Below are 21,429 nucleotides of genomic sequence, written 5' to 3' on the forward strand. Positions count from 1 at the left end.
TCAGAGGGACAGCTCAGGTCGAGGGCTTTGGAGATCAAGTTAGAGGGGAAACAATGAGATGGGTTGGACATGTGCAGAGGAGATATAGTGGATATATTGAATAAAGGGTGTTGAATATGGAGGTGTCAGGCAGAAGGAAAAGAGGAAGACCACAGAGAAGATTTATGATATTGTGATGTGCAACAGGTTTGGTGTGATAGAGGAAAATGTGAAAGCATTAAGTACAATAGGTAGAGTCATTGCAAAACATGCCATTTCTTTACATCATATATATCCTTGACATAAATCCTGTTGACTACAGCCTATTTATCAATATAAATAAATATATTAGACATAAAAAAAAAACCCCACAAATAAACATCAGCAATCCCCTTTTTGGCATGACACTGGTAAAGAAAGACCTGCCTGACTGATGAAGACAAGGAATGAGAATGTGTTGTGCCTGCAGGAGACCAGGTGGATGGGAACCAAAGCCAGGAGCATTGGAGCTGAATATGGAGCTGCCAGGCAGGAGTAAAAAAATGAAAACCACAGGTTAGACTAATAGATGCAGTAAAGGAGAAAGCTGGTTTGATAGGGTGAGATCATTGAAACAGATGATCTGAAAGGAGGATCTTCTGCCTCCTAAAGGGAGTAGCCGAAAGAAGAAGAAGAAGAGTGGTCTGTGAATACACCAGTGGAGGGCAGTAGACGTCATTTTTAAGCAAATCTACGAGAACAAGAAGAAGAGGTGCATCAACGGACTGGAAAGATGGCTAATGACAAGGTGTGTCTCCAAGTTTTAATGTTAAGCCAACTTTGAATAGTGGATAGGCGTTCATTTTAACTTGAGCTGTCACTCAGCATTAGCTGTCAGCTTCAGCTTGGGGTGTCACTACGTAAAACAAGTGTAGCGTCCTAGAGGTAACTAGCTAAACCGTTAGCTTACTTTCCGTTTAACCGAATGAAATTAGCAAACAGGAAATACATTTGTTGTGTATTCAACCAAATCCATAGCACTGTCAATAAGCTGAAAATAAAGAGACTGTTAATTTCATAACAGTAAACGTTTTGCTAGCTGCTAAAATAACGTTGACGGGAAGGACTAGATTTGGAAGGTCTGTTCACCTTGAGACTGTCAGTTAGCAAACAACGAAAACACGACCCACAGCGCTTAAAATGAAATATTTCTACTATTAAATAAGCTAAAAGAAAACAGTTAGCTTAGTAACCTGTCGAAAATAATGTTACTGTTCTCTAAAAGGTGTCATGCCTGCTTAGGGCAACGGATATATGGGAATGGTTTTAAGAGACAAGTATCTGTTCCAACATGTTCTCTATGCTTTTTGTTTATTTTACTACCATCGGCATAGGGTCACTGTTGTATAAGTTACCCGTTTTACCTGGTTTGTGGAATGCAGTGTGTTTTTACACAGAGCTCGGGGAAACACGAGGAAATATAAGCCTAAAGGCAACTTAACTAATAAGGGGTAATAAGATAAAACCAATTTAATATTTAGTTCCAAATGTGGAAATTGCCTGTTCACGATTGCAAGTATTAGCAAAAACCATCTTAGTATGTGTTTTCTTTTTAGTTTATATGGTGTACTTTCTCTTATTGGAAATGGATAATCTGCAGTCACCTGTTAAGGTAAAACAAAACTGAAACTAAAACTCAGACAACAGAGTCTCTGAAAGAAAATCCATCATATGCCCAAATGATTTTAGAACATATATTTTCAGTGGATTTTCAAGTTCATTGTCAGAGCGTTTGCTGTGCTTGGTCATAATACAGGAAGTTCAAATGTTTTATTTTTAGATACACTCCATGTTTTAGAAAACTCTGGTTGCCTCCACTAACCTGTTTGCTTGTCTCTGTGCCTACATGTTTTTGTAGAGTCCACTGGGTCAACTCAAGGATCTCGTGGAGTTAAAAGACCAGTTGGAGGACATTCAGAAACGGGTAGAAGATGAGATACAGGCTGGAGTTCCTCCAGTAAGGCTCACAAATCAAATATTATTATTATTAGTAGTATTAGTATATATGGAGAGAGAGCATAGTTTACTTTGCCTTGAATTTTGTTGAGAGTTAAGTTATAAAATTATAGGTCGAGGTATATATCAAAACACCAGACCGGGTCTCATTTCTCTTCCTCTCTCTAGGGGGGCAGTCTGCTGGCTTCTCCTTTCTTGAAGGGTTTTCTTGCTGGGTACGTTGTTGCTAGACTTCGCTCATCAGCGCTGCTAGGCGTTGCCATAGGCACGTGTACAGGGATGTATGCAGCTCAAAATTATGCTGTTCCCAACATCGAAAACACCATTAAAGACTACATACGCAACCTGAAAGGAGGACACAAGTAAGGAGGAGGAAAATTGGAGCCAAACAACGGAGCAAAGCGAGCGTCAGACATCTACAGAAAGAGTGTGCCAGTACAGCTCCACATGGGATCAGAAACATATAGAAAAAGCTTAAAACTTATCAGAATTTAATGTGGTATTTTTTTACTTTAAATATATTCAAATAATATATATAAAAAATTTATAATTACACTATTGAATTTGGTATAGAGTGAAAAAAACAGCTATTCTTTTCCTTTTATTTATTTATATATATATATATATATATTTTTTTTTTTAATTTAGTTGACCCCCTTGCAGAAGACAGCTCATTAATTCATGCATTCATTAATATGAATGCAGAAAAATGTCAGTGGTTGAAATTTAGACAAACTGCTATTGTAAATCCTTACAGCTGCTATGATTGACTTCTGAAACCAACCTTGTCTTTCATTACAGCACATGCTTTCTAAAACTTAATTGAAAGACCAACAAATATGTAGCTGTAAACTCTGGTTCGGTTGACCTCTCTAGCATAAGCTTATTGTAAGAAAACGCGTTGCATTTTGATGAAAATTCAAACAGGACTTGAATTCTGTGTGTTTTGGTATCTTCTGCCCTCTAGTGGTCAGAAATCAATAATAGCAGCCTTAACTAATGACACTTTTTCCTTGTTGCTCAGGGTGTAAAATTGCCTCACTTTACATCACACAGTTCTTCTCTGCAAAACCTGTCAAATCTTTTGGTTTTTGTTAGTTTTCACATTGTTTACAGTTATCAGAGCAGTGTCTGTAATGCGGAGTAATGTCAATCTACAGGTACAGAACCCTTCCCCTTTCCTTCTGGATTATATTTCCTAATCTCTATAAGTTAACACTTTTCAGAGACCTGTCTCTTTCTTTCCTTTTTTTTTTTTTTTTTTTGACAAGTTGTTCCATGATTGACTCAGAAAAACACTCAATTTGCCAGAAATTATGTTGCTTTTTCCTGTGTCCTCACAATGCTGAAACAATTCTAAGAGCAAGAAAACAGCCAAATGCCAAAGCAATTCTTTTTCTTTATTAAGATTTAATTTGCTCTTTGGACTTTTAGAAAAACTGGGGAATGTGTGTTAAAGCATTTCATGTAAAGTATACATTAAGAGTGCCTACTATGGTCTGGAGTTGACAGTATCATCTCAAAAGCCTTGTAAGAGTTGGCTGCCTGTTTTTTATATGCTGGAAACTGATCGTTTGCACATGTATCGATTATGCTCTTTTAATCTAAAGCTGTTAGTAATTAGTATGGTTTTTTTTTTTGGAGTCATTTATTGAAATCTGTAGAATGAAAAGTGAAAAGTTTTACTTTCTTAGAATGTGCTGATTGCATCATGCACCTATGAGTTGTACTTTTTTAGTATTAGAGGTTTAAGCTGTAAAACTGAGTGTTTTATCCATAGACTATGCTGCTTCTGCTGCAGGAGACACATCTCTAATAATCCAGCGTGTAAAGTTGTACAAAATAGTGGTGCCACTTGGCAAAACCAGCATACATTTCAGTGTGAATTTTCATTTTGCACAGCGGATATTTCACTATCCACATACAAAAATGTGGACAATCCGCTTTTTCAAAGATAAATCAGTAAACACTACAGTATTCAGTGATTCTACAAAATATATTGTTGTTTTTGCAGCTTTAGTGTAATATTAAAAATGTATTCATGTCTATGGAAAGCACTGTAAAACTGCACTGTGATGTTTTTAACATGGTGGCAACATCGAAATGAACATTTCACACCATTGCGTAATTAGATCTCTGACAGAAATTAGATAAACAAGCCATAAAGGAGAAAGACGTTTCAGCTTGTGATCAGCTTGTTAGTTTTCAGGCAAACGTGTGTACTGTATGTTTGGTGACTGGAATCCAGAAACAACATGTGCCTATTGACAGTCATTGTGTTACTGTCTCCATATTGTATGTTTTAGTGTCTCTTTTTTTGTCCTATCTTTGCATGTTTTTAAGTAATAATGTTTGTGGGATATTGATTCAACTTGACAGAGCTTTGTTTTAGCAGTTTTGGTTTTTGTGTGTTTATGCTCCTACACATCAAAAACAGAACTGTTTATAATTCCCACTGTGCTGGTATCATAAAAGAAAACCATCAGAACTGTTTTTAACAGGTTTTATTTGGGTTGTTCAAATAAATCTACTCATGTATCCCGATTGTGTCCAAATGATCCTTCAGAACTTGTAATAACAGCTTTATTATTACTATTATATTTTACCTTAAGCCAAACATGACAAAATTAAAAGACCAAGCCTTTGATGTCAGGGAGGACTGCATTTACATTTAGTCAGAAATCCATTCTTAAAAGTATTTTTTAAAGTACTTTGGCTTAGCTTCTCTTATTTTTTCCTCTTTATTTATGTGTGCCTCCCAACACAAAAACCACATTCTTGTCCAATCATCAACATTAAAATAAAGCATTTTAAGGCTGCACACTAAACACTATTTGATAATTATTCATCTTTAATAGCCATTAAAAATCTCCAATCACGGTCAAAAGGCTCTGCTGTCAGTAGAATATTGGTTGCAATAAAATAGGAACGATAGCAAGCAGGTAATTGGTTACTGGTAATTTATCAGCGATATATAAAACCCCATTAGCTTATTAAGTGCAGCTGTGGTGATTAATTCGGCAAAGTTGTAACACGATACTAGGAGATGAGCCGAAACTGGTTTCTGGAAAAGACTGAAGCGGCTTCTGTTGCCTAAAACAACAACAACAACAACAAAAAGCATGATTAATAAATGATTAATGGTTTTAAATTCGCTATTCAAGACAATTGTACTTTTCCAAAATTATTAGTTCAATTTAATTTTATTTATATAGCACTAAGGCACATTACACTGTAGGGAAATACCCTACGATAGTGAAATGCACTTTTTAATTGTAGAAACTGTAGCTTATAGCGATCATATAAAGCAAGACAGAAGAATATGATTGTTTACTCACCACAGTTTTAATTGTCCTCACTGGGAAGACTCATCATTCTTATCATGGTGCCTGGAAAGACAGATGTTGGACTGTAAGTGACACTGTAGCTTAAATCAGATCCTGAATGTAATCAATAATTGAATCATTTAAAGGTTTTAGATTTCTCCAGATGAATCAAGATTTGTATATGCATATCGGAATTACATTGCAATCCTCTTATGAAAGATCAATATTTTTAAAACAAAAATCCTGAGTTCTCTGAAAGTATATTCAATATCATGCTAAAACCTAATACACAAATTCATTAATCGTGCACAACTCTACAAATAGTCAGCAAAAAAGTTCACTGAAATCTCTGACGTGTGGGTTGTAGATTTAAATAACTACATGAAATAAACCATAAATGCAACAATAAAATGCTGATATGAAACTGAACATGGCATTTTCAATAATATTTTTTTTTTTCTAATTTGAACTTAATACTCAAAATCTGTTATCTTGTCTCACCAGCACGGACGGACTGATTGCAATTGGCTCGTCCTTGGCGCAGGCTTCCATTGATCTGTTCCCCGGTGGCTGTGTTCACACACCAGCAAACGGACTCGAAGCACTGCTGGGCCTTGTAGAGGCCATCCTTTTCACAGGCAGGTTTGAAACCTGGCACCTGCACAGGCTTCACGCCAGAAGCCTCAAGCTGGCACTTGGTGGGAGGAGGGGCTGTGAGAGCAGGGGAGAGGGGATGAGTTGATCCACATTTTATAAATTTGTTAAAGACAAACTGTAACAGTTTAATCTTTCTGACTATTGAACTTTGAGGTCACATATGAGGACAGAAAAAAGAGCATTTTTGTTAATAATAATAAAAAAAAGCATTCTCTAGGCCATAAACAGATGAGAAGATAATTAACACATATACAGAATATATGAACACAAATATTTAAGACATACAGGAATCATCTGGGGTTCCAGTTGAAGAGTCCTGCAACACAATAAGTTAAAAACCACAAATGAGAAAAATGCGGGACTTTAGAAGTGTGTCAGGATTCACTAAAGTTGTACTTATTTAACTTTAAAAAAAATTGACAAAATTAGGGTTTAGGGTTAGATTTGAACTGAGACTTACTAACTTGAAAATCAAAAGCCCAGTTTCAGACTTTTTTTTTTTTTTTACCGTGTCCGCAAGGTCCGACATCACCATGGAGTTCGAGGGCAGATGCATCTTCATGGGTGCAGGAGCTATGGACAGGGAGAGAAAGGTGTATGTGAGACAGAGGTAAAACAAAAAGCAAAATACAGAAAAAAGAGAGTGGCACTAAAAATAAATTGTACAACAACAGAGAGCTGTAATTCGGTTTCAATAAAATTCTAGGCACTGATTCATTATCAGTCTAAGTTGTTTTACAGGTAACAGGGCAGTTTCATGACATTTTGTCTTTTTTTTCATCTTTTTTAATGTTTAGCGGTTAAGCAGTTTGTTTTAAATAAAGCTTTTTTTTGCTGCATCCTGCTAGTTCCCAGCATAGCATTCTCACCAGAGTTGACTCGTGACACCTGTGACTCAAGTTTGTTGTTCTGATCCTCCAGAGATTTGATGTCATTCTTCTGGCTGAGGAGGAAATAGGCGGTCATCGCCTGGCCCACAATCAGCACACAGGCCAGAAGGGTCAATCCTGCCACCTTATAAGCCCGGGTAGAGCGGCCACTGAAAAAAAAAAGAAAGCAATATTTCTTTATTAATGCTTGTAGGATTAAAAGAATATTATTTGGCACTAGAAGGTCTTCAGGATGAAAACCTTCAGTGGGAGAAAGATGATGAGTAGGTAGGCAGAAAGGTTTATGGACATAAAAGAATATGAAGAATGAAGAACCTGATTGGTAACTTAGACTTTTTGTTGGCTCAGAACTGGGGAAAAAAATTGATATAACAGGAACTATGTCCATGGTGCTCATGTGTATACGTAACTAAGTAATGACATCAGCTGTTGTCAAGCAGACACCCGAGTGAACATCTAAGATGAGCTCTGTTTTCACCAGGGCATGTTTTGGACAATCCTTAATTTTATTGACGTGTGCTCAGCAAGAAGTTTTTTGACTTCTGATTTACTGATTCTAGAAAAAAAATATCCTAAAATCATTAAATACAGTTTTGTTTTTAAACAAATACCATATATATTTCATTTGCATATATATATATATATATTTATTTTTAATTTTTTTATTAGTTTTCTTATTAGCGTGAAACATACATAAAATATAATTACCATTATATAAACAATCACATATCTATGTCTATACATACATATTTATATACCTAAATAAGTATATACAAAGGAGGGGAAAAGGGAAAAAAAGGAGAAAGAGATAGAGAGAAAAAAACAACAACAAAAAACCCCCCAAAAAACAAAAAGAAATTTTCTCTCTCTATTTCATTTATATTTTTATTTAATTCTAAAATAACATTAATTTCTATATCAGTAGCAGTCTTAGCATAATAACCCACAAATCCACTTCACATTGCAGTTTTGGAATCTATTTTTGTTTCATTCTTTTCTTTTTGCAGTGTGTAAATCAATTAGTGACACACACACACACACACACACACACACACACACACACACACACACACACACACACACACACACACACACACACACAAAATAAAACAAAACAAAACAAAACATCTTAAACACTTACTTCTGTCCTGGCGCTCCAACATTGACGGTTGTTTCGTGGCTAGGAGCGCCAATTAGAGGTTGGGTTGGAGTCTCGGGGTCGGCCATCTTCACGCAAACACAAACCTGGGGGCAAACATACATATATTTTTTAAAAAAAACCCACTAATTACAAAATAAAACAGAAAGAATAATAACATGCTTTCATAAACACACACACACAAACACACACAAGAACACGGAAACGGGTTGTTTACCTTCTCTTAGGTCAGACTGTAAAGTGATTCACGGTATTAGTGACCGAATTCAGCCAAATTTTACCTTTATGACTGAAGAAAGGCAGAAGGAACTGAAAGCTGAAGGCAGGGGAATCCCGCACTGCCAATCTCTACTCTGGTTGGCGTTTTTTTCACAAACTGAATTTGTGATTGGCTGTTTGTAATAGTTCATCATCTGTAACTAGGAGCAGAGAATACAGACGTTTAGTCTTGGAAAAACAATTGAGCTCTTTATATGGCGAAGTAAATGGGGTATATCTTTGAATTTTATTAAATATCTGTAAATAATTTAACTTTGTTAACAACACAAACAACATACTGTGTTTTCAAAATACCTGTACTACCGATTATGTCTTTAATAAAATATTTCTATCTTTATTTCTAAATTTAAATCTAATATTAACAAAATTCTACTAATAACTATAGATTGAGGAACAATTATGCTTCCAACCCACTCCTGTAATGTCTTTACATCCTTGAATCGAACTTAACTCTTGAAAAAGACAGTTTTTCATTCACCATTCAAAAAGCAGACCCCAGTTAACACTCATTTATAAAATCTGTTATTATATTAAATATATATCATTAGCATATATTTAACATGGGAGATTTTTCTAAAAAAAAAAGGAAAGAGTAATATTGGTATATTTATATATATTTCAAATAAATATCCACACATCCGGCTTACAGACTTCCTTTTTCCTCTCTTTATATTGGTTGTAAATTTCCACCAATTAATGACATCTGAAGTGTGGACACTGCTTAGTTTCTTACAATTTAGACATATGCAGCATTGTAAAATCATTGAGGTATTTCTTGATTTAGATTTGTTGTGACGTCAGAGTAATAAAACAAAGACCCAATTGAACTGGCTAAAGGAAGTGAAAGTATATTGGACACCTGATTTGACAGGACAGTACTGCAAGTCAGATAACTTAAAATCAGACGAGGTTGCAAAATCACAGTTGTGAGTGGTTTGGTTGAAGTTGTAATAATGAGTCTCTGTGCTCGTGTTTTAATTCTTCTGGTAGCCTAAGAGGTTCTGAAATTACAAACATTACACAAAATGAAACTGATTTTCTGAGTATGTGGGCGATGGAGATAACCTTCTTTCAAGAGTAAGGAAAAGGGAAAGGCTTCTGTAGTATCATTGCTTTCGCTCTTTAAAATCACTATACTATATTTAATGGGGGAAACCCTATCAAATCATTTTCAGTAGATTTTTATGTATACCATGTACATTTACACCATGTAGACCCCATTTCCATGAAGAGGTGTACATGGGGGTATTTGGGTGCCATAACACACACCATGTTTGGAGATAAAAGGAGACTGGATTTCACCCAACAAACACTATACCAGCTTCAGTGGTGGGAACATCATGGTGTGGGTTGTTTTTCAGCATACGACACTGGCACACTTTATGATTGAAGGAAGGAGGAATGGAAAAATGCACCAAGACATTCTTGATAAAAATACTGGTGTCATCTACCAGGTTGATGACAATGAAACGAGGGTGGCCGTTTCAGGAAGACAATGAAAAAAAGCCTCTTCAACCTGTCATCACCACCAAAGGCTTTTGTACGAAGTGTTAAATAAATTTCAGTAAGCGTGTTCAATATTTATTATTACACATATTGTAGCACTGTATTGGAGCACTGTATTGGAGCACCTTTGTCTGGTGACTTTGGAGGGAGCTGAAGCTTTTGCTGGATTCTTGGTTAATACTCTGTTTCTCTCCATTAAAATGAAACTATGATAAAAATGAGATGGTTCAAGCTTACAAATTCAATATTTTCAGTGCTGTAAATGTCTGAAAACATTTATAAGTGATGTCAAAGAATGAGAAATGCTCTTTCTCATGTCCATAACATAATAAACAGTTTTGAATCTTTTCACATATTGTATTGAAGACTTCCATCCAAAATTTGAGTCAGACCAACTATACCAACATTAGTTCCACAACAACAATTTGTAAACTTAGAGGAGCCTGGTCAGATGGACATTTATCAGGAAATGAAGTCAGCCCAGTGAAGAGGAAGAGGAATAGAGTACTTTTCAGCAACAAAGGGAACAAAACACAAGAAGCAGACGAATACAGAGTATAGATTTTACTATACCAGAAGAAGAATGTACCAGAGGAAAAATGTAAATGAGAAATTGATAAAAATCTGAGGCTGAACAGAGCAACAGGAAGTGATACTGGGGATTTTTTTTAAAAACAGTTTTTCTTGATTGCTTTGACACAGTTCTCCGATCAGAAATGTCACTCTAACCACTCTTTATGTCCTTACATTGGTCTTTTATCATTATGCTTCATATGCTTCACATACTTCACTACTAAAAACATTTTGTTGTGTTTATGCATTTCTCATCTGTACGTATTATAACTTATATACAACATATCTTTTACTTTGTGTTAGTGTTTGCTAGCAAATCACTTCCTACTTTTTTCAGTGGTTATAGTAACACATGCTCTCATTCTGGTATCACAGCTGTGTGTTGTGACTAATTACATACGCATATATACTGTAACCATATATAGTGGGAATTTCCTGTAATATACAATAGTACAGCAGTAGTATTGTAGTTGTTTATATAATTTTCCTTGTTTAATTTTTGATGCACTTTTTTTCAGGAATGATCTGTAAGAAGCTGCAAGAGACAAGGTAGTGAGATGTGGTTTAGAAATGATAGCACTGACAAAAAGACAGAACCCTGAGCCAGAGGTGGCACAGTTGAAGTTGATAAAGTTTTCATTGGGAGTGAGTTGGATGGACAATTAGAAATCAGTACATCAGAAGGAAAGTATAAGTTGAGTGCTTTAGAGACAAATGTAAAGGGACAAGGCTGAATGGACACATAGTGAATATACTGGGCAAAGGATGTTGAAGATGCTGGTGCAAGGCAGCAGAAAAGTAGGAAAACCAGATAGAAGATGTGTGGAATGAAGGAGGGTTGATGTGACAGAGGATAATGTTAGGAATAGGACAACTACTGTGGCAACCACTAAAGAGAGCAGCCAAAAGAAGAAGATGAAGATAGTTTCATGTGTATCATCTTGCTTGGGGCTTTCCTGATCTGTGTAATGCATAGAGGAACACAAAAAGTTATTTACACTCAGGTCACGCGGTGTCCCTGTTACCATGTTATTGTGCCACATGTGTATATGTACGCAAATCACCCTAAGACATATATAATATAATATAATATAATATAATATAACAATAGCTTAAATTTCAATTTTCAGTTAACAGGCATTTCTGTCAGGGCTCTGTGTGCGGGCAGGCGGAGATGAGGATCCAAATGCAGGACTCGGACACTGAATTGCAACTCAAAAAACCCCTCAGCTTTATTGCTGGTGATGAAACAAAGCATGAACTGACAATGAACAACTGGAAACAGAAACACACAGGCACAATCTGAGAATACGACGCAACAGAGAGCAAAGGAAAACACAGGGCTTATATACACAGAGGAGTAATCAGGCAATGGGAAACAGGAGGGAGACACCGCTGGGAGAAATTAGGCTAACGAGACAGGGGAGAAGTAAAACTGAACACACTGACATCAGACATGAACGTGAACATTCAAAGTAAAACAGGAAACAAGACACTTTACTAAGACACGGACTAGACAGAGTGAGACAGACTTGACACTGAACTAAACTTGCAATAATAACAATAATCAAAACAGTATCTCTAAATAATCAGAACATAAATCATAATCCAGAAAAACACCAAAACATAAGAAACAGAAAAAGCTGGGTCAAAATGACCCAGAACCGTGACAATTTCACTATAATTCAAAACAGACTGTAGCTCAGAAAGTAGAGCAAGCTGAAGGTAGGTACGTTGATCCCTGACTGCTCCAGTCCTCATTGCAAAAATCCTTGGACAAGATACTAAACAATTTGCAGATTGTTCTCCATTACATCAAGTGTGAATGTTATATAGAACATGAAGGGGTGAAGGAAGCATGTTGTATGAAGTGCTTTGAGTGTTCAAGTAGTGCTCACAAGTGCTATAGAAGAACTAGTACATTTACCAAATTGCTTGCGTGCACACAGCAGAGAAAAAGGAAAGTTCAGTTCAATTAATTTCTGCTCTGTTTAATAAAAATCTCAGTATTATTTAAACTCAGTAAGTGGGCTGGCCTCTAAACGCTCAAATTGAGCACCGAGTGAAGAATTTCAGGGCAGAGTTTTGACAGTGTGCTCATAACTTTGAGTCATCCACGTGAAGTATTGATTACACACTCGTTCTGATAACATCTTCCCCTTTTAAAAAACAAGAAGTACTAGTGGCAACTATCACAACCATAAGCCTACAGTTGTTCTCAATAATTTTGGAACAATTTTCACCACTCTTAATGCAGCTGTCAAAATGGTTAAGGCATTTTTCATAACACAGACTAACCTGTTCAAAAGACACTACAACAATCAAAATCTTTTTCACATTTGTCAAAATTTGTCATTTTAAGACATCAAATTGCTATTTTTTTTTACTTACTTTCAAAATAGTACAGCAAAAATATAGGCCTAATATTAAGTGTTTCAAAACACAATGAAATGAGAAGGATTTATTTAAAACTTTACAAAAGTCTGTGATTTGGTGCGGTTCATAAATTCACATTATGTTTTATCATCCTTGAAATTTCTAGTACAACACTTGTATTAATAGAACACTGTATGCAAGTATGATTTAAAAAAACAAACAAACCCATTAACAACAATTCTTGTAATGGCATTAAAATCAGCCCAACTTTTATTTTCAAATGCAAAAAAGTATAACAGCCAACATACTGGACACTGTTCTGCTGAACATCAAACAATTATATTGCCATCATTGTTATAATCTTACAATGAAACAAAGTCTCAGATTTAATTGTTCTAAAACTAAGTTTAGGCCTTCCACAACTTTGTTTTGGAAGTTACATTACTTACATAATCAAAATAAAATGTATTTATTCTTCAGTCACAAGTGCAGGCTCTAGATCAAACAGCACATTTGTTTTGCATTCAATCACAGAAGCTTGGTATGTTGTAATATTTTAAGGATGTTTGTTTCCAGTCCAGGCATTACTGCCTGAATGACTGTCGTAGATTTAAGTGATCCAAATGTGGATGAAAAAGAAAGTCATTAACATTGTCCCAACTTTGCCTTAAATCGTCTTCAGACAGTGCAGAATGCTGCAGCACGTCTCTTAACAGGCACCAAGAGAAGATCTCATATCACTCCAGTTTTGACCTCCCTTAACTGGTTGACTATAAATTTTAGGTTTCATTTTAAAATTTTAGTTCTAACCTTTAGGACCCTACATGGTCAAGCTCGTCAATATTTATCTGACCTGCTGAAACCACATTCATCTTCTCGGGCTTTAAGGTCATGGGATCAGAGACTGCTGGTGGTACCGCGCACTCGTTTTAAAACTCGTGGTGATCGGGCCTTTCAGACTGTGGCACCACGGTTGTGGAATTCTCTTCCACTGTCTCTCCGCTGCACGGACTCCACTGATTCTTTTAAAAAACAGCTGAAGACATTTTTATTTAGAAAAGCATATGATTAATTTCCTTTTATGCTGTTTTTATAGTTTTATTGTTTTACATTGTTTTATTTGCTGTTTTATTTTCTGTTATATTGTTTTATATTTCTATTTCCTGTGTTGTAAAGCACTTTGTGATTTTTTTTTATCTGTGAAAAGCGCTATATAAATAAATTTTACTTACTTACTTACTTACAAAATTACAGAAATGGAGAAAAGCAAAATGATAAAACTTTATGCAGAGGTCAGAAAACAAATGGCTAGACTAATTCAAGCTGTTAGAAAGACAACAGTGATGTTACAAGCAAGATATGCAAAAGAGCATCTCTGAAAGCACATCTGACCTTGAAGCAGATGGGCTACAGCAACAGATGACCAAACTGGAGGCCAGTCCTGTCAGCTAAGAACAGGAAACTGAGGCTATAGTTTGCACAGACTCACAAAAATTGGACAATAGAAGACTGGAAAAACATCGTAGTCATATGGCCTCCACATTCACCAAATGTCAGTTCAAATCCATGTCAAGTATGCATTTCTATTGGTTGCAAGTAAACCTCTGACATAGTGTTAGTGTATTTGCTCTTTCATACATATTCATACATACAGAGGATTCAGACATCCATACAGAATTCATAAAAGTGAGTAGTGAGAAGTGCATCAACACAGAAACAAATAGCTATAGTAGTGAGGCATATGAGGTATATGTAGAAATAATAGTAGAAACAATGTAGACACAATAGCAGTGTGTGTAAAAACAAGGAGAATGTCTTATATGAGTGAGAATATGCGTCACAGATTTGAGTTCTGCATTAAGAGTAGCGAGAATGACCTTTCTGCTGTCAGAACTGAGCCAAAGCGATGGAGAAAAACTGTAAAAAAAAAAGAAAGAAAGAAAAAAAAGGAAATTAATACGTAAATAGATAAAAGAAAAAGGTAAACACAAACAAGAGGATAGAGATACAGAGAATTTATTAAGCTAATTTTGGAAAAGTGAATAGTTTTGGCACAACAGTAAATTCAGATGATAATTCAGATTGGAAAAGCTGCCGACAGGACAGGTGAAAAAGGACAAACGAATCTCCTTCTGGAAGGGAAACTTACAATTACATATGCCATAAAGCCAGCTGCAAACATACTCTCGTTTACAATTCACAAATTCCCAAGTCACGAAACTGAGGCTGTGCTGTACTTGGCCCCTCAGCTAAAATGAGTTTGACCACTCCTTTGCAGTATGTGGCAGTGTGCACCTTCCACAACAAATACAAGGAAGAAGAGTCTTTGGCCCTTTAAGACTTTTGGTTGCTGTGATTGGCTCAGTCCATTTTGTTGCAGGAAGCAGTCGTTGTACTGCACAAAGTGCTATTCCAGCGCAATAACCACAAATAGTTTGAGTATTATCAACAGTATAAAGGTATAGTAGGTAGTCACGCTTTATGCCGTGCGGAAAAATTGTGTCATGAATTAAAATGCTTCGTTATGTCAGTAACGTTGCTTGCTTCATCATGTAGCGGCAAATTTGAAACAGCTAACCAACATAACGCCGATTCTGTTGTTAGCTAGCAGACACGTACAATTCAAGTTCAGCAAAAATAAATGGTCTTATGGTTGAATACAATGGGCTGAGTATTGTTTAGCGACGTAACTCTCGCCCAACGGCACTGACAGTGCACTATTATTGTTAAAGCCAGATAATTTTACACGATGTGATATGATTTTAACGATGAAATTTGATGTAATGCTTCTTACCAAAATACCTCCTCTAACAGATGATGCGAAGACCCAGAGCGACTACTGTCAACGCTGTAAAGTACAAAGATGTGGACTCCGACCTGTAAGTGGTTTTTACTCGTTCATTTCACCCACTCAGTAATGCCGTACAGTATTTGTGGTCAGGAGCAGAAAATCATGTTCCATTGTTTTCATAACAGGTTGCTTAAAACATTTGTTAAATCCTGTATTTTAAAAGATTTCTCTATTCAATGAAAAAGCCCTTGAGAGTTATAAATTAGTGTGCAGTAAGTGAATTACATCATAGCTTCACAAACTGAAGCTTAAAAAAATGCATTATGTGGTTTAAATCGAAGCTGTTTACGTGATGGTCAATAATACAAAGTGGTGGATTTCTGTATGTTCTGCTTTTGGGAATTTTAAGGTACTAGAATTTCAGGATCTTGTGGATAAGATGGTATGCAGACAACAAACAAGTTTCACCAAGTCTAGAGCTAGTCTTTTATGATAATCTAAGTCAAAGTCAAATTTATTCATATAGCACATTTAAAACAAAAACTGTTGACCAAAGTGCTATACATTTAAAACAATCAAAACTGATAAAAACATAGGAAGACATGACAGGCACAGGCTAAGGTCACTTAAACCCTAATGTCTTCGAAATTGCTACAGATAGCTTTTTTGCAACAGCCATCATCTGTAATAGTATTAATTCTATTAATAAGATACATACTTAACATGTATTAATCTATTTTTTAATAGTTACTGTGTGTAATGTGTTTTAAACTTTAATGGACCAATCAGGAAACGGATTCCTAGACAATGACATTAAGGGAAATAAAATGAATTATAAAATGAAGCACTTTTAAAAGTTATATTTGTTCTATTTTAGTTATAGTGACAAAACAGGTGTTGTATTTTGGATCATTTGAAGTTTAAGGCCTTCTTTGTGAGGCCTTAGAAAGGGGTATTACGTGTTAAATGTTAAATATGTCACTAATTGTTTGGGTTGCTTGCATGTTACTAACTATCAATCCATTAAACACCTGTGAAAAACATTATAAAGTTATTAGAAAGGTTCAAGTTTGGTTCTGGTGTTATAATTGACAGATTTTGTTCTTTTTCTTTACTCCACCATCAGATCTTTTTCCCAAACGGTGAGTAGTGATGAGGATGCTGAGGAATGGAGGCCACCGAAGCCAAAGTCAAAAGCCCCCAACAAAACTGCTAGAGGTACTGCAACTGGTGAAAAGAAAACAACTGCCAAGAAAACTGCAAAACCAAAAGAGGCAAAAGCACCCAAAGAACCTAAAGCTCCCAAAGTGCCTAAAGAACCTAAGCTAAGGGCACCACGTAAACCTGCAGCAGGACGAAAAACACAGGCTGCTAAAAGTCTAAAGGATTCTGAAGCCTCAGTGTTGGCTGGAATGGAGAGGAAAAAAGTGGATAATGATTATAGAGAAAAAACAGGAGGAATTCAAACTGACTGTCCAGAGGAAACGAGGGCTGAAGAGAGCGGGACAAGTGTCAGAACGAAGGAAGAGGTAAGGCAAACTTTCAGTGTTTATAATTACAGCCAAATGAAACATATTAGAATGTAATTATAAGTTAACTTTTGTGACCCATTAATTACACAAAACTGTGGCTGTATTTATAATATTAAAAACTGGACAATGAACTACACATCAATATTTACATTCTGAGTTGATGTCTGCAGAAAATGTCCATGTTCTAAATGTCTTGTGTTTGCATTTTTATATTTTCTTTCATCTTTTCCTTGTTTTCCTTTCTTTCTCTTCTTTTCTTGTAGAGGGTGTCATTTATTGTGTCAGAATCCTATCAGAGAGACAGATGGGCAGACGAGGGGTCTTCACAAGCTTGGCTTGGAGTGAAGAAAGAGGAAGTAGATGCGGAGGATTTTACTTTTGATGAGCCCTGTTTAAAGAAACAAAAGACCAGTGCTGCCTGCATGGGACGGCCGACTAATTTACCATCATCTGAAGCGCAGTCTTTGAGGAATGAACTCAATATGAACTGGGACTTGATAGAGGTATTTTTATATATTATGTGGGAATTGTTTCTTTTTTTGTTTGTTTTTTGTCAGGTGGTAAAAAGACACCTCACTTAGTTTCAGACAGAAAATAAATGCTCTAATAAACGAACAGTTTGAAGGTGACCACCACCACCTGGCCAAAAAGCATATTTCTACCTTCATTTGCATAAAGTTATGACTCAAGAATTAAATTAGGCTATGTGACAGTGATTCGCATATGCAGTTTAGGTGATAAGCTACTGGAGAGAAATGCCACTTTAAAAAAGTCACAACTGCTTTTTCAAATTTAGTGTATTGCATTACTGATGTTTGAAAATCATAAGTATACAAGTAGCCGTTCTTAATGCACACTGACATATTTAAAAAACAGTGATCAGTTAATACACACAAAGATCCAGAATTCTGCATATCAAATATAATCAAATGCTCTCTGCTGAAGGTTAATTTGTGTCTTTCTGCCTACCTGCTTAACTGTGTGTGTATATATGCATGTAGAGTAGATGCAGAGTTGCAATTCCTGTGTGTGTGATTCCCCCCCAGGTGCTGTCCCACTTGACATGTGTGGAGCGATGGGTATGTGCAAACATCATTATGCTGCTTCGTGAGGAGAACACTGTGCCGTTCATGGTGCGCTACAGGAAAGACATGATTAACCACATGGATGCTGATGCTGTTCGAGATGTCCAGATGGTTTATGAGGAGTTATGGTAAGTGAATGTAAGATGTTCAATGAAACAAAAAAAAAAATGAATCTTATACTTTCATAAGATTCAGATTCACCCTATCTCTAAGGGTGGCTGGCCTCTCCCTTAGAGATGGTGTGAGAAATTCGGCCATTCGGGAGGGGCTTAGAGTAGAGCCGCAGCTCCTCCACATTGAAAGGGGCCAGTTGAGGTGGTTTGGGCATCTGACAAGGATGCCTCCTGGGCGCCTCCTGGGTGAGGTGTTCCAGGCATGACCCACCAGGAGAAGGCCCCGGGGCAGACCCAGGACACGGGAGATTATATCTCTCGGCTGGCCTGGGAACGCCTGGGTGTTCCCCCAGACAAGCTGGAGGAGGTGGCTGGGAAGAGGGAGGTCTGAGCTTCTCTGCTTGAGCTGCTGCTCCCGTGACCCGGCCCCGGATAAGCAGAAGAAGATGGATGGATGGATGGATCTTATACTACTTACACTACTCATGCCCTCAATATGTTAAAAGCATGGAAAGAGCATTTTAGAATACTGGAATTAGATTTGTGAAACCACATGAGCTGACTATACTGAGTCCTGCAGCTAGATGGTGCTATATGTCAAGCTTTAAAGCCTGAAATAGTTGCATGTGGCTGATTTGTATTTCTCTGATTTCTGTGTGTTTGTCCTGCACAGTTGATAATCTGCCTTTCTTCTATGTGTATATTTGTTCTTCAGTTCTTTGGCAAAGAGGACTCAGTCTGTGGTTCAGACCCTGAAGAAAGATGGGGTGTTAACAACTGAACTGGAACAAAACCTGAGGAACTGCCGTTCAGCTGATGAACTGGATCATGTGGTCAGAATCAAATTTGTATTCCAAAGTGTTATCCATCAATTAACTGTAATAAGATTAGTTCATTCTTGACTCTCCACACATGAAAAGGGCTCTAGCACTAATAACTAGCTCAGTCCAGTGTTTGTGTTTTTGCCTGCAGTACTCCCCCTATAAGAAAGGCAGCAAGCTGACAAAAGCTCGCAGGGCCAAAGCACTTGGCCTTGAGGACGCTGCTTCTGCATTGATGAACACACCACACACTCTAGATTTAAGGGCATGGATAAAACCTGGTACTGAAGGTAACTGATAAACATGTGCACACTCTTGTCATGGTCTGCGCTGTTTTGTGTATTGCTTGAACCAGCCAATGATTACCAAATGATTTAAATGGTTATGCAATGCAGATGAAGACACACACAATCACATTCTAAATTCTTAAAGATTTATTGACTCATTTAAAGTACATTATTGATGTGTGTATATGTGTGACAGGTCTGTCATCAGTGGAAGAAGTGGCTACAGGTGTGGAGCACATATTGGCTGATATGATGGCCAAAGATCCTGAAACACTCACCTACGTGAAGACATTGTAGGAGTCTGTCTACATACACATAAAATCGAATTCATTTTTCTTGTATCTTCATGAATTATTAATATTGTATGTCTTTCTTTTTTTGTGCCAGATGTGAGAAAAATTTTGTAAGCATACAGTCGTCTGTGTCTAAGTCGGCATTAAAGGAAAAGGAACAGGCGAAACCTGTCCAAGGCCACAAAACAAAAGCAGGCGCCGAGCAAAATAAAAACAAGGACATTGACAAGTTCCAACTCTACTTTGACTTCACCTGTAACATCCAACGTATCCAACCCCATCAGGTAGGAAGTTTAATTATCCTTTTAAGAATTGTCTGCAATCTACCTTAAAAGTTTTGTGCAAATACATTTTATAGCAGAAGCGTAACCATTTGGAGTGTGATTATAAGCTTAAAATCTTTCTCGAGTGCTTTTGTAATAAACATAATAAAGTACACTTTCTTTCTTTCTTTCTTTCTTTCTTTACATTTTAGCTATAACTGCCTGCCAAGCCACCAAAAAAACAAACAATCAGTTCAAGTCCTTTGAATATTTTAGAGTTTGGGATATTTTTATTTTGGCTTTGATGCACTGCATATATAGTGCTATTACTAATACTATTTTCCTTTTTCAGAAAACATTTTAATATTACATACATTTCACAAGAGTAAATACAAAATAGAGTTTTTAAAGGATGATTTTATTCATTAAGGGAAAAAATGCTACCTAAACCTATGTGAAAAAGTAATTGGCCCCATTATAAAATCGTGAATTAACTGTGATTAAACTCATTTTTAGGAAAGCTGATATTAATTCTTAACGTGCCGAGGATGACTGGGCGTGGTGGTGGAATGGCGGCTGTTTTTAGGGAGAAGCTCGCATGCAAACAACTCTTAACTGACTCTCATTCAGGTTTTGAACTTTTGATGTTTGGCATCCCTGCCCAACACGTGTCCGTTCAAATTTCAGACCTATTTCCAATTGAAAATCTTGGAAAAGATTGTATTAGTTCTTTTGTAAATAGACACAATGTTCTTGAGAGGTTTCAGTCTGGTTTTAAAGCTATTCACAATACTGAAACTGAACTTTTAAAAGTTCTTAACAATCTTTTATTAGTCCCTGACTCAGGAGACTCAGCTGTGCTTTTGCTTTTGGATCTGACAGCTGCCTTTGATACTGTTGACCACAGCATCTTGATCTCACGATTGGAGCATTGCGGCATCAAGGGCCTTCCATTAGAGTGGTTCAGGTCATACCGATCTGACAGGACTTTCTCTGTGAGCTTTGGAGCTTTTATCTCTTCTTCAGCTCCCCTTACTTGTGGTGTTCCCCAGAGATCTATACTGGGGCCAATTTTATTCTCTATTTATATGCTGCCCATAGGTCTAATTTTTTGAAAATATAACATTTGTTTCCATTCATACGCCGATGACACTCGGATCTGTCTTCAACTGAAGAGAAGTTGTCCTGCTCCACTGGAGCCCTTAGTTCAGTGTCTCGGTGAAATTAAAGCCCGGATGGCCTCTAACTTCCTTAACTTTAATGACAACAAAACTGAAGTGATAATTTTTGACCAAGTGTCAATCCCAGCACCTCTCATTTTAACCTGCGCAGTCTTGAGTCTTTTATTAAGCTGCATGCCAAAAATTTGTGGGTTATATTTGACAGCAATTTCACCTTTGAAAAACAGATTAGCTCAGTTGTACATTGGTCTTTTTTCAAACTGAGGCTTTTAAGGTGAAATCATTTTTGTCTTTTAAAAACTTTGAATGGGCAATCCATGCTG

General features: G+C 36.6%; 3 protein-coding genes across 3 annotated transcripts in view; 2 read left to right on the top strand and 1 right to left on the bottom strand.

Annotated features, from left to right (window-relative positions):
* The first annotated feature begins 640 nt into the window (after positions 1 to 640).
* On the top strand, positions 641 to 3,270 carry LOC146655390 (SLC35A4 upstream open reading frame protein-like). Its single transcript, XM_085427969.1, has 3 exons — positions 641 to 766; positions 1,877 to 1,975; positions 2,143 to 3,270. The coding sequence occupies exons 1-3, from the start codon at positions 752 to 754 to the stop codon at positions 2,338 to 2,340; spliced, it is 312 nt and encodes a 103-aa protein (XP_085284095.1). The 5' UTR covers positions 641 to 751; the 3' UTR covers positions 2,341 to 3,270.
* A 1,355-nt stretch (positions 3,271 to 4,625) lies between these two features.
* On the bottom strand, positions 4,626 to 8,350 carry cd74b (CD74 molecule, major histocompatibility complex, class II invariant chain b). The gene is made up of 8 exons (XM_085427968.1): positions 8,224 to 8,350; positions 7,989 to 8,092; positions 6,827 to 6,996; positions 6,466 to 6,530; positions 6,243 to 6,273; positions 5,802 to 6,011; positions 5,313 to 5,363; positions 4,626 to 5,067 (listed from the first exon to the last, which is right to left on the bottom strand). The coding sequence occupies exons 2-7, from the start codon at positions 8,072 to 8,074 to the stop codon at positions 5,320 to 5,322; spliced, it is 606 nt and encodes a 201-aa protein (XP_085284094.1). The 5' UTR covers positions 8,075 to 8,092; positions 8,224 to 8,350; the 3' UTR covers positions 4,626 to 5,067; positions 5,313 to 5,319.
* A 6,765-nt stretch (positions 8,351 to 15,115) lies between these two features.
* srbd1 (S1 RNA binding domain 1) overlaps positions 15,116 to 21,429 on the top strand; it is a 50,873-nt gene continuing 44,559 nt past the window's right edge. The window contains exons 1-9 of the mRNA XM_085427620.1: positions 15,116 to 15,199; positions 15,555 to 15,619; positions 16,658 to 17,060; positions 17,327 to 17,566; positions 18,110 to 18,276; positions 18,977 to 19,094; positions 19,234 to 19,372; positions 19,566 to 19,662; positions 19,757 to 19,946. Coding sequence (XP_085283746.1) covers positions 15,555 to 15,619; positions 16,658 to 17,060; positions 17,327 to 17,566; positions 18,110 to 18,276; positions 18,977 to 19,094; positions 19,234 to 19,372; positions 19,566 to 19,662; positions 19,757 to 19,946 — 1,419 coding nt within the window. The 5' untranslated portion in view covers positions 15,116 to 15,199. The remainder of the gene's footprint in view (positions 15,200 to 15,554; positions 15,620 to 16,657; positions 17,061 to 17,326; positions 17,567 to 18,109; positions 18,277 to 18,976; positions 19,095 to 19,233; positions 19,373 to 19,565; positions 19,663 to 19,756; positions 19,947 to 21,429) is intronic.

The sequence above is a fragment of the Rhamphochromis longiceps genome, linkage group LG13, assembly GCF_057381845.1.
Source record: "Rhamphochromis longiceps isolate RC_006_pf linkage group LG13, R_longiceps_female_GT1.1, whole genome shotgun sequence".
NCBI classification, from domain to species: Eukaryota; Metazoa; Chordata; class Actinopteri; order Cichliformes; family Cichlidae; genus Rhamphochromis; species Rhamphochromis longiceps.

Bases quoted from the DNA above. Each gene is read 5' to 3' on its own strand.
- cd74b (XM_085427968.1), bottom strand. From the start codon at position 8,074: ATGGCCGACCCCGAGACTCCAACCCAACCTCTAATTGGCGCTCCTAGC. The intron at 6,997-7,988 runs GTAAGTGTTTAA...TTTTTTTTTCAG, and splicing joins GTTGGAGCGCCAGGACAGAA to TGGCCGCTCTACCCGGGCTT. The intron at 6,274-6,465 runs GTAAAAAAAAAA...ATTGTGTTGCAG, and splicing joins TGTCGGACCTTGCGGACACG to GACTCTTCAACTGGAACCCC.
- LOC146655390 (XM_085427969.1), top strand. The intron at 1,976-2,142 runs GTAAGGCTCACA...TCCTCTCTCTAG, and splicing joins TACAGGCTGGAGTTCCTCCA to GGGGGCAGTCTGCTGGCTTC.